This window comes from Harmonia axyridis, chromosome 5, assembly GCF_914767665.1.
Source record: "Harmonia axyridis chromosome 5, icHarAxyr1.1, whole genome shotgun sequence".
Taxonomy (NCBI): domain Eukaryota; kingdom Metazoa; phylum Arthropoda; class Insecta; order Coleoptera; family Coccinellidae; genus Harmonia; species Harmonia axyridis.
In genome coordinates, this window is record NC_059505.1 from 42,772,397 (window position 1) to 42,785,086 (window position 12,690).

The window sequence follows — 12,690 nt, forward strand, 5'->3', positions numbered from 1 at the left end:
TAATAAATAATACAATATTCACCAGAGCTTCACCTTAGCTCACAAAGCTTACACTAAAAATCTTTACAAATGTCAAAGATAATGCAACGACATCTACTCAATATACAATCTCTTTTTTTTACATCCATCATACGAATATATACAAATCATTTGTACAAGTATTATTTACAGATAGAAAGTCGAGATTCCAGTGGCTTCAAGTCGAGTACGGCACTGATCAAGTGAACCTTGATTCGACCTCATTTTCTGGCCGGTGATAACCCTGGTAATTTATTTCGTTGATAAAGCACTATTGATCACGTTATCTGAAAATTAATTTTTTGTGGCCTTTTAGTCACTTTCAGGACAAATTATGAGCGTTTTACAGCGAAATTGGTCTATTGCTTGAACCTATTAAGCTTTTTCTCCATGCGTAACAGCGTTAATTAGGATTCTGAAATGTTCTAAAATGAGAATGAACCGAATGATAAAGTTTCAAGGTTGGCGCAAATTTAATTTTCGCATCAGAAATTGCTTTTTCAACCTTATCAAGCTCGAACAATACATTAAACACAATGTGTTGGATTGTGCTTTCGTAAATTGTGAATTGTGCTAGCTTCCAAATAAATTCTGAAATTTTTCTTTAATCCTGTCAATTTAACAATTTTTGGGGTGTCATATAAATTTTTTTTTTTTCGATTGACAGCAATTATTAATTTTGCAGACACATATCAATCAGCAAAGTATTTCTTTTCCTGCCTAGGCAGCAAAGTAGCTATTTTTCTACCTAGATAGCAAAGTGATTATTCTCAATGCGAGTAAAACATTCGACATTTTCGCACAGTCAATATTTTTTGCCATCTTCCTTATTTCTGGAGGAGTAAGTACTTCTGAGTCGCTATCACTGTCCATAATATAAATATATCCGATATTTTTCCAAAAAACTGTCAAATATACCATAAATTGTCAAACTACACTGCGCAAAAAAATTAACGCACATTATGGAAATCTCAAATTTATTCTACAACTGAAGGTGTTCTCAATGATAATTATTTTTATCAGAATTATGCATGCATATGTTATCCACTTTCAACGTTTTTCTTCAATACAGATGTTTTTTCCCAGCAGGAATAAAAAAAGATGAGATTATCAGATTTTGAATGTATTGGCTCCATTCTGAAATCAGTTGTTCTCGATCAATTCTAGTGATAAATAGTTTTTCTTTCGTTTGATTTACTACACAATTGCAGAAAGGTTTGGAGTTTCCCATACAAGTGTGTCCAGAATGTTGCAGCGATTCAGGGAGACAGGTATGAATGTCCGAAGACCAGGACAGGGTAGACCACGGGTAACAACTGCCATTCAAGAACGTTACTTGGGAGTTTCTTCGTTGAGACAACGGTTTGCAACCGCTCGCCTTCTTCAAAATCAGCTTGAGCAAACTCATGGGGTGCAAATTAGCACTCAGACAATAAGAATATGATTTAAGGTCTCGTGTCGAGGCCAGAGGCCCAGCTCTTACCCCAGCCCATCGAAGGGCGCGTTTGGATTTTGCGAGAGAGCATATCCATTGGGAAGAGGCTGATTGGGAAAGAGTTCTCTTCACAGATGAGTCTAGATTCTGCCTCTACCATTGTGATTGACGTTCCCTTGTATACAGACGTCCACATGAAAGATATGCTCAGTGCAATTTCCTGAATACTACTGGTTTCGGAGGAGGATCGATTATGGTATGGGGTGAAATATCTTTGACTGCTCGCACAGACCTAGTGGTCGTTGATAATGCAGCTATGAATGCTGATAGGTATATAAGGAACATTCTTGAAGAACATGTAGTGCCATTTGCCCCATACATTGGTGAAAATTTCATTTTTATGGACGACAATGCCAGACCCCATCGTGCGCGCATCGTTCAGGAGTACCTTGAAGAGGTTGAAGTCTCTCGAATGGAATGGTTAGCAAGAAGTCCAGATCTCAATCCGATTGAGCAGGTTTGGGGCAGCCTCAATAGAAGGCTGAGAAGTTCAGAAAATCATCCAGCTACTCTTAATGACTTAGGAATCCAACACAGAGAAATCTGGGAAGGATTAGATCAGAACATTTTAAGATCACACTCATTTTGAGTATGAACCGTCGTTGCCGAGCTGTAGTTAACGCAAGGGGTGGAAATACCAAGTATTAAATCACTTATCAGCAGTCCAGTATTTTGAAAATTGTTTATTTCCCTTCTTTCACATAAACAACAACATGTCTTGTTTCGTTCAAAACCTTCCCGAGAGAACATAAAAAATAAGTTATAAAGTCAATCTAGAGTTAACTTTCATTTAAATTGAGATTTTCAGAATGTGCGTTAATTTTTTTGCGCAGTGTATAATTATCATGGACATATACATTTCCATAGCAACCAACCCATCCAACAATTGCGATTTCTATCAAATTTCGTTTTAATTCATCACTACAGAAGAAATGAAAAGATTGTGAGAATTGTAATAATTTGCAAATACAATATCCTACATGTATCATTATAAACAATCGCAGAAAAAATTATATGTTCAACTCGGCAGCGAAGTAGATTGACTGCTTTGGCTGAATTCCTAGCCTTGCTACTCTCTGCTCTGAACTATCAGCCGCAGCAGTCAATCTAGTACTTTGCTGCCTAGTTAAACAAATAATTCTCAGACTTCAATCGTTTACTCATATTCTATTCTGGATCACACTGTATAACGATTAGGTTTGCGATTGTGCCATCTTAAGAAAGGTCCTAAACAATAAATAGTCAATTCCTATGTTGAAACAGAGAAATGAAGTATTCCAAAAGTGAAATCGGGACCTCGAAAAAAAAAAACCGAAGAAGAAGCGAAAAAAACTGTCTCCCCTTCTTAATACCGCATTAAAAACCTCATAAAATGTTTAAGTGATCATATAGCAGTGCCCCATCTCGACATTACCGAAGCAAACGACAAGTTAAATGTCTAAACACATGTGTTAAGCTATTATATATTTCCGTTCTTCCTTTTCCCTTTTTTTTTTCGACGGACCTCCCTGGCAATAAATTACTGCCACCCGCTCAACGTTGCCAACAAAATAAGAACAATTCCCTACCCTGCAAAATAGGCGATTATTCCTGCCCCATTATTTATAGCTGGAATTGCAAGGAAGGTTTCATTGTTAATTGACTGTTTCGAGGTAATTTGAGTGACAGGAAATTTTCTAACTGGCAGGTCTCCAATGGGATATCACGATTGGTTGGAGAGCTGAAACGGATTTTGCAGGGGATTCTTGGATTTCACTTACCATTCGAAATCTTTAAAGTGTATGAGAATGGAGTGAAAGGCGCCATAAAGATTGCAAGAAAGCAATGCGGCTCAATACAGTTCAAATAAAATTGAAAAACAAACTACACACAAAATTATAATAACACCATACGACAATTCTTTGGCTCCACTGTGTCATCTGCTCGTTCATTTCAACAAACTGTTGTAAACTCATTCCCTTTGTTGTTAGATCTGCTAATTTTCATATAGCTGTTATCTATTTCACCGTTTTCTTCTTTTATTTCATTATCAATTGAAATTTAAATCTGATGAAGCCTCAGTGTGGCGAAAAAATTGAGTTTGATGATATTAAAATGTTTGTAGAAATTCATTTCTCTAATTCTGTGGTTATTCCGTTCATTCTTCCACATCTTGTAGAACAAAATCGTGCGAGAATATATCAGAAACGCACAGTTTTCATGGTTATATTTTATTATTCTATGTTGGCACTCCGAACTTTCCGCTACGGCTTTATCTGTCAATTCATCAATTTGCCTTAAAGAAATCAGTTCTGCCAACCAACATTTTTCAATGCAAAAATCACTTAATTATATTTATGGAAATATTTCATTAATTTCAATGAAAATGCAATGAATTAGAGAAAATAATGTATAATACTCGTACAGAAGGCTCATTCTACCACTCGTTCATTCCAAAACTCGCCACTTCGTGGCTCGTTTTTGGATTTTGAACTCGTGGAAGAATATCAATGCCTTCTGCACTTGTATTATAAATAACTATTCTAGCATTGTTGGTAAAAATTTGTAGCTGGTATAATACTATAAAAAATATGATACAGTCATATTATGGATTCACGGCTTGACTTGATATTCAAGCTACTTGACTTGGGCTTGACTTGAAATCAACTCAAGTTCAAGTCAAGTATTTATTTATTTAGTACCTGAGATTGAAAAACTACTACTTTACCTGAACTTGAGTTGATGTCAAGTCAAGTCCAAGTCAAGTAGCTCGAACATCAAGTCAAGTAGCTTGAATATCAAGTCAAGCCGTGAATCCCTAAGTCATATATTTAAATGCCTTCAAAGCTCACTATATTTAGACTTTCCAAAGTCATTTGACGAGAAGATCTTAAACCTACAAGGTTTATCCAAGTTCGATGTCATTCTTCAAGTTATTTTAAATGTATCACCTTTCTTCAATCATGTTCAATTATAACTGATATTTCACAACACGTGTGATAGACGGCTAATCATTAGAGGTACAGATGTTTTGCAGTTTTCATACATTGACCAAGTGACTTTTCGTTAGATCAAACACTTGTATCATAATACAGGATGTTCCTAAATGAGAGGTACAAAGGAAAACGAGAGAATCTTTGGTTAATTTCAAGAAAAAAAGTCCCATAAACATGGGCCCGCAAACGCCTTGTTTTAGAGATACAGTGTGTTTCTGGTAGTCCTACTGATTATACCAGTTTATCGAATCTTCATTGATCTTCGCTAAGGTTTGGGTGAATAAATACCAAAAGGATTACTAGAGAATTGTTTGACATTTTGTCTTCGAAATCGGTAGTAGATACGACAAAACTACATGAAATCAAAAAGTGTGGTACTGGATCAGAGTTTCTTTTTCAAATTTTTGTAATCTACCAGCGATCCACCAAAAAAAAGTTCCAGAGGAAAAAAGCGAGAACTCCCCAGAACAAATATCACCTTGTAGGTTTACATTCAAACTTAGAATATGACATGATAAAAACTTCAAATTGGAATATCTATGCCAATTTTAAGTTGAATATCTTGTGAAGGAAAGAAGAGCTATGTGAAAAAAAATTAAAAAAAAATCAAACTTCAACACCCTGTATCTCGAAAACGAAGCGTTTGTGATCCCATGCCCATAGGACTTTTTTTTCCTTAAAATGATCCGAGGAATCTGACATTTTCGTTTTTATCTCAAAATTCTATAATAATGAAATCTTTGATAAACTGAGATATTCCCGCACAATTTAGTTCTACAAGATATGGCAGAATAAACTAATTTTCCACAGAATTAGAGAAATGTCTTTTCTATCTTTGTTATTGAAGTTCTAAAGAAAGTATAATAGCATAAAAAGTAACATATGAATGATACAGTTGTGCCTTCAAAACCGGTGTTTTGAATATTTAGTCTTTCCAAAGTCATTTGGCGGAAATATATTGTTTATCCAAGTTTCAATCTTTAGATAATTGGAAATTTATCTCGTCTCGATAATTTTCAATTATAACCGGTTTTTTACACGTGCAGCTAAACGACTAAACATCAAAGGAACAGATGTTTTGTAGTTTTTGTATCTTGGCCAAGTGACTTCGATATATTAAACACTTGTATCTATACCATTGTTTATCTCATTAAATGCTAAAAGGCCGAGTAATTCAAATTTGCAATAACATATATGTAATATAGAACCAGATTAGCCCAAAAATGTGATTTTTGCCTTAAAATTTCTGTTCTGGCCACGATGAAAAAAAAGGGTTATGAACTGTGCGACTTTGCCGGTTGTAATTCAAATTTGCATTTGATGTAGAACCAGATAAGCAAAAAAAATGTGATTTTCGCCTCAAAATTACCGAAAAATTTTGGCCATGATGAAAAAAATGTGTGTGCGACGTTGCCGCTTCGTGCTTAAAATCCTATCTTTCAACTCTTTTACGCCACTCGAATCTCGACCAGCGGAAAACTGAATTTCCCTCGCTTTTCACACGTTTCCGCACACTCCACTCGCACTTCCTAGGACATGTGTGGACTGGGGGACCTGATTGCACTTTGGGTTGGATTGAGATGTGGCGGTGGCTGCGGCATTAAGCCGAGATGCCCCATGGGCGGTCGGGCGCCCAGCAGCGACGCAAGAGGGTGGGCGCCGTGGTTGAAATACCCCTGCAGGGCAGGATGGGGGTAGAGAGCGTGGTGGTGTCGGGACAAGGACGCCATCTTTAGCTTCTCTATCTCGGCTTCTTGTAATCGTTTCGCTTTCGCTCTTCGGTTCTGGAACCAGATTTTCACCTGAAAAAAAATAATTTTTGACTTTACTATAAGTATGAATGAATTCTTCAAAGGCAAGTTAAATAGTGAAATAATGAAGATAATAGATATAGTGAATAAGTCCCTGGTCTAATCAGTCAAAAGTAGGCCAGGAATTTTTTTTTTCAATTTTGAATTGACAGAGAAACATTATTTTGGCCCCTCTATATTATATTATGTAAATAATATGTTTCTTTGTATTGAAAACCACTGAAAACTTCCATTAATAAGAAAATTACTTGATAGTTGAACCAACCGTGTACAGAGTATTCCAAATTCGTTGTCTAGGGAGGGGATATCAGAATCCCTTTGAGCTAGAAAAAAAGAATGAATGCAAATTTATTGGGCTCGATTTTTGAGAGAATTGATTTGATAAAAACCGCAGTTTTATAAGTTCTACCGTTTCCAAGCTATCAGCGAAAATTGAAGAATGGCTTGTAATCGAGCCTGAAAAAGTGCCATTCATTTTTTTCTAGCTCAGAGAGATTTTTAGATCCTCTCACTAGACAACGAATTTGGGACACCTGATACATCTTATATGTTTCTTGATTTCAAGTCAAGCTCAAGTCAAGTATTAGTTTTTCAATCTCTAGTCAAGTTGAGTATTTATTTATCAAGTACTTGAATCATATCAATTACTTGATTTTGAGTTTTTTTTGTGTAGTGTCACGTCAATAAAGAAATGATGAAATGAGAAAGAACCTTGCAAAAACACTTTCATTTATTACTTATTGTATGAAAGAACAGAAAATATCAACTTCTTTGAATAGAAACATAAATTATATCACTTCAAATCATAACAAAATAAAAATTAATAAAAGAATAAAGTTTCTTAATATTGAGAAACCTCCAGGCTTTGTTTGATTTCATAATTTTCTATCCAGGATCTAAGAAATATGAGGCATCTTAAAGATTTGTCGCCTAACCTATTGCGGGTTTTTGTAACTGTAAAAGCAGCTGTGGAAAATTGTCTTTTAACAGGAGCTGTAGATGCTAGCGTTGATAAAAAATCCTTGGTCATTTTGGACAAGTTACATTAAGATATTTATATGCAATGAATTGTTGGAAATGTTAAGTCAATGATAAGTAGAGCTTCTTCTTTTGCATCTTAATTCAATAACATATCTAGCGATGTTTCATGAGCCTATGAAAGCAAAGATCTTTGACTCGTTGTCACTCGACTACTTTGTCCTCTATATTTCCCTTCGATAACAAACGCAATATTTGCCATCAATTAATATCCTCTATGAACTGACGACAACAACACAATTCCAGCATACCTGCATGATTGTGTTAAATGTCAAAAATAATCGGATTTTTCTGTAGACAAAGCTTTAGTTAGCACTCGGCAAGCGAGCCCATAGAAGAATTCATAGGACCTGTCAAAGCTTACAGCTATTTCCGTCCGTTATTACCCTTATCCTTAATCGTTAATGACATTTAATTGTGCCGATTGAGTATTTAGCACAGCCAGTATACGGCTCAATTATGTTGTTCGTTTGATATGGGCTTGGATGGAAGGGGTCCAAGATAGGAAGTTTTAATGTCTTATTCGTTGAGCAAAAAGTTCATTCCACTTGGCACTTGGAATCGCCCGCTGTCCTCAGTCGATACATTGATGTTTCCGTAGCAATTGGTCGCCCACATCGATATGTTTCCTATAAGTCAACCTCCGGTTTGGTCTTCAACAGTAATCCTTACGTGAAAAGTTCGTACGGTGTTTTGATGCAGAATGCCATGGATAGTTTTCTCCCTTTTTTCTTAAAAAAAAACGTTCCCCTGACTGCGTACGTCAATTTAAATTAGGGATTTATCAAGCCAAGTAGCTTGACATTTTAATCAACTACTTGACTTGAAAATTAAGCTTGTGAAAAATTACATACTTGAGCTTGATATGCACTTGTCGCACGGCATATATTTCTGCAATCTCATGCCCGTTTAGACTAAATAAGGGGATTCCTCGAGCGCCGAGAAACTGAAGCATTCGCCAGTGTGACTTCATTAGTAGTTTTCTCACATTTCTATGAAATCTATTGTAGATTTTGGTAGTTTCAGAAAAATCGTTTCAAACTTGGCCAAAATGGACAAGGATTTTCTATCAACGCCAGCACTTCAGTTACTGTTGAAAGACAATTTTCCAGAGCTGCTCTTACAGTTACAAAAACCCGCAATAGGTTAGGCGACAAATCTATAAGATGCCTCATGTGTCTTACATCTTGGATGGAAAATTATGAAATCAAACAAAGCCTGGAGGTTTCTCCATATTAAGAAACTTCATTCTTTATTATATTTTATTCTGTTATGATTTATAGTGATTTAATTTATGTTTTATTTGAAAAAAGTTGATATTTTCGTTCTTTTTATAGAATAAGTTTAATGAAAGAAGTATTTTTTGCAAGGTTCTGAATGACAGTTATCAAGCCATTGCTCTGCTTGCACAGCAATTTTTCCCATCAAAAAACAGTGTTTTATCAATACAAGAAACTTGTTCTATCAATTTGTCAACAGATGTAGATCCAGTCGTAAGTTACACGAATCTATTGAAGCTGGATTCTAACGAGAAAGACTCTTATAAAAACTTTTGTGGCATGCAAAAAAGAGGTGCTTCATTTTCTTGTTGTGTAAATAACTATTTTCCTCACCTGTGTTTCTGTCAGTCTCAAGGAACTAGAGAACTCCGCTCTTTCAGCTATACTGAGGTACTGTTTGTCCCTGAATTTTTTTTCTAGAGCTAGTAGTTGCTGCGTTGTGAATGGCGTCCTGGGTTTCCTATTAGGTTTGTGTTTTCTCAGGTTGCATTTGAGTTTAGCGTGTTCCCCATTGGCGTCTACTGGAAAGAAAAAAATGAACGTCAGAATTGAACGAATTTTTGGGTTTGTTAAAATAGAATAATTTCAGGGTAAATCAAATTAGGAACCAGTTTGTTTGATATACATATAAAAGAGATTAAACCGATCATTAAAAAGTTTGGATTTTTTCTTGTTTTTTTCGGTAACCTCAATTCCTACGAAAATTGCAAAATTTCGCATAATTTCCTTGAAAACAACAAGATTCTCCGGTTATTAATCCGATTGAGACCGATTTAATTGACTCATGGACCAGTTTCAATCACTTCATAACGTATCACTTCCTGAGTGAGAACGACACTTTGTTTCCTTTGTATCCTAATTTGATAATATTAATTGGATGATCTCCCAAATTATCCGTAAATTTCCAATTTTATTCGTAAAAGATGCAAATTAGTTACCGGTACAAAATTTTGACCACACCTAAGATCTTCTAATCCACTTATATTATCGAAATTGCGTATGGGTATTCTGAATTCATCACCATTTTGGCAATGTGGTTTTCTATGTAACGGGTGTTTTTTTTCGAGGTATATAACTTCAAGTTGGCATTACTGTTCAAGATGGCGACCGATTTAACAGCTGTCAAGTGATTTATTCTCAGTTTGGTTTGACAATTCATCATGCACAGACTCACGCCTGAAAAACGCTTGCAAATAGTGCAATTTTGTTTCAAAAATAATGGTTCTGTGCGGAATACGTATCGCGCACTACGTCCATTTTATTTTGTTTAGCGATGAAGCGCACTTCTGGTTGAATGACTACGTCAACAAACAAAACTGCCGCATTTGGAGGGAAGCTAATCCTCAAGTGTATGTCGAAACACTGTTACATCCAGAAAAACTGACTGTTTGGTACGCTTTATGGGCTGGTGGAATCATTGGTCCGTACTTCTTCAAAAACGATGATGGCCAGAACGTTACAGTCAATGGTGATCGGTATAGAGCCATGATTACTAACTTTTTCATTCCTGAATTGAACAACCATGATGTCCAGGAGCTGTGGTTCCAACAAGACGGCGCAACATGTCACACAGCTAGTGCCACAATCGATTTATTGAAAGACACGTTTGGTAACCGCCTAATTTCACGTTTTGGACCTGTGAATCGGCCTCCAAGATCTTGTGATTTAACACCGCTAGACTACTTTCTGTGGGGCTATGTAAAGTCATTGGGCTATGCGGATAAGCCACAAACCCTTGACCATTTGAAAGACAACATTCGTCGTGTTATTGCCGATATGCGGCCACAAATGTTGGAAAAAGTCATCGAAAATTGGACGTCCAGATTGGACTACATCCGAGCCAGCCGTGGCGGTCATATTCCAGAAAGCATATTTAAAATGTAATGCCACAAGATTATCTTGCGGATAAATAAAATTCATGCCAATCGAAAATCCATCGTTGTTTTATTGCAATTTAAAAAAAACACCCTTTACAATACGACGAATAGTGAGTGGATAACTGAATAATCATCAATGACTTTCTCTGAATATTCAGAAAATTGCATTTTGATGAAACAATTCAACGATTTCTCAACGAAGTTGAAGCTTTTATCTATCAACGGTTAAATAACATAACCTTTTGAACACAAATGGCATAAGAAATGTCAAAGAATAATACGCAGTGTTGCCATTACAACCATTTTGAATTGAATTAAAGGAAAACCTTCAATTCTATCATAAATTATCCTCCAGCTCTTCCTTATTGTCGTTATCAACTCGCTTAATTTTTTAACCCACCCCGAAGAGATCAATTTCGCCTTGGTTTCTCGAAAGCCATAGATCCTAATTGACGCTGAAGCTGGTTGTGTCTGCGCCGCCTTCTACAGCCTCTCTACAAAAAGTCCTTCTTCCTCCCAAAGGAGATTTCCGCCATTGTGACTGCGTTGTAAAATAGCATCTCGATGGCCGTTCAACGTTAAACTCCCGGTCTTCTCCCTACATGGCGTTTACCATTTGCAACAATTAGTAGTTCAATCTTACCGGAGCCATGCTGAACTGGGAAGGTAATTACCGCTGGTAATGACAGGATCTAAATCTGAACTGAAGATGGTCTAGGACGCGGAGCTATTTACTGCTTCTTCAGGATGATAAGTTGTTCACGATGTTCCAGTTACGGCCACTTTTTCTCTTTTGGGAGAGCGCAGATGCGAAAATGTTGCGTAAGAAGGAGAGTGAGAGGATCGGTCAGCGGTCCTCAACCTTTTAGTGTTGTATTCGGGGTTTTGGGCCTTTGTTGAGTTTGAAACGTGAATTTTCAGGGCATGTTTGGAGCTTAATGAAGGACGTAATAAATAGATGAAACCAAAGCAGGGGTTCCGTCAATATGGACATTAGAAATTCTGTTTTTTTGTTAATTCCAAAACTATTGCTTCTATTGGAACAAAAATTGCATGTAGATGTAGAAAGATATAGTGAAGCTTCGTACGAAATCTATTGTTGATAGAGTAACAAAAATCATAGAAATTTCAAGGAAAATATAAAAAACATTCACTCAATAATTCGGTGATGATTAGGGATTCACCAAGCCAAGTCGCTTGACATTTTAATCAACTACTTGACTTGAAAATCAAGTTCGTGAAAAATTACATACCTGAGATTGGCTTCACTTGTTTTAAGATATTTATTGCTTGACTTGATATCAAGCTACTTGATATTACTTGAGCTTGATCTGCACGCATCGCACGGCATATATTTCTGCAATCTCGTGTGCGCTTAGACTAAATAAGAGGATTCTTCGAGCGCCGAGAGACTGAAAACATTCGCCAGTGTGACTTTATTAGTAGTTTTCTCACATTTCTATGAAATCTATTGGTAGATTTTGGTAGTTTCAGAAATATATTTCCTAACTTGGCCAAAATGGCCAAGGATTTTTTTACCAATGCCAGCATCTTCAGCTCCTGTTGAAAGACAATTTTCCAGAGCTGCTCTCACAGTTAAAAAAACCAGCAATAGGTTAGCCGACAAATCTATAAGATGCCTCATGTGTCTGAGATCCTAGATCAATATTAATAAACTTTATTTTTCATTTTGTTATGATTTAAAGTGATTTAATTTATGTTTCTTTTTCAAAAAAGTCGATTTTTTCTTTCAAACAATAAGTGAAATAAATAAGAGTGTTTTTTGCAAGGTTCCTTCTCATTTCATCATTTTTTATTTATGTACACTACACAATGAAACTGCTGAAAATCAAGTAGCTTGATATAATTCAAGTTCTCGATAAATAAATACTTGACTTGAGATTGAAAAATTACTGCTTGACTTGAGCTTGACTTGAAATCAAGTCGAGTAGCTTCAAAATCAAGCCAAGCCGTGAATCCCTAGTGACGTTGGTAAAGACGACACTGAGATTTTGGTTGTTGATATAATATAACAACGTCAAACCTCATGCAAAATTTCAGTTCATCATAACATCAGAACCATAGAAAGTTCCAAAATAATATTAGAAAACAAATATCCAATATTTCCAGGATCTTGAAACCGTTGTTCATGGAGAAATAACTTTGCTAACAAAGCAATGATAGTAACTAAAAATG

At 36.0% G+C, this 12,690-nt stretch overlaps 1 protein-coding gene across 2 annotated transcripts in view; it reads right to left on the reverse strand.

Moving 5' to 3' along the window:
• Positions 1-5,262: 5,262 nt before the first annotated feature.
• The window catches only part of LOC123680638 (muscle segmentation homeobox-like), a 42,074-nt gene continuing 34,646 nt past the window's right edge, over positions 5,263-12,690 (reverse strand). Inside the window, exons 2-3 of one of the 2 annotated variants that reach the window (XM_045618628.1) lie at positions 8,951-9,135; positions 5,263-6,290 (exon numbers count right to left, since the gene is read on the reverse strand). In XM_045618628.1, coding sequence (XP_045474584.1) covers positions 6,018-6,290; positions 8,951-9,135 — 458 coding nt within the window. In that variant the 3' untranslated portion in view covers positions 5,263-6,017. Of the gene's footprint in view, positions 6,291-8,950; positions 9,139-12,690 lie in introns of both variants that reach the window. The other variant, XM_045618627.1, reaches the window with a different exon arrangement.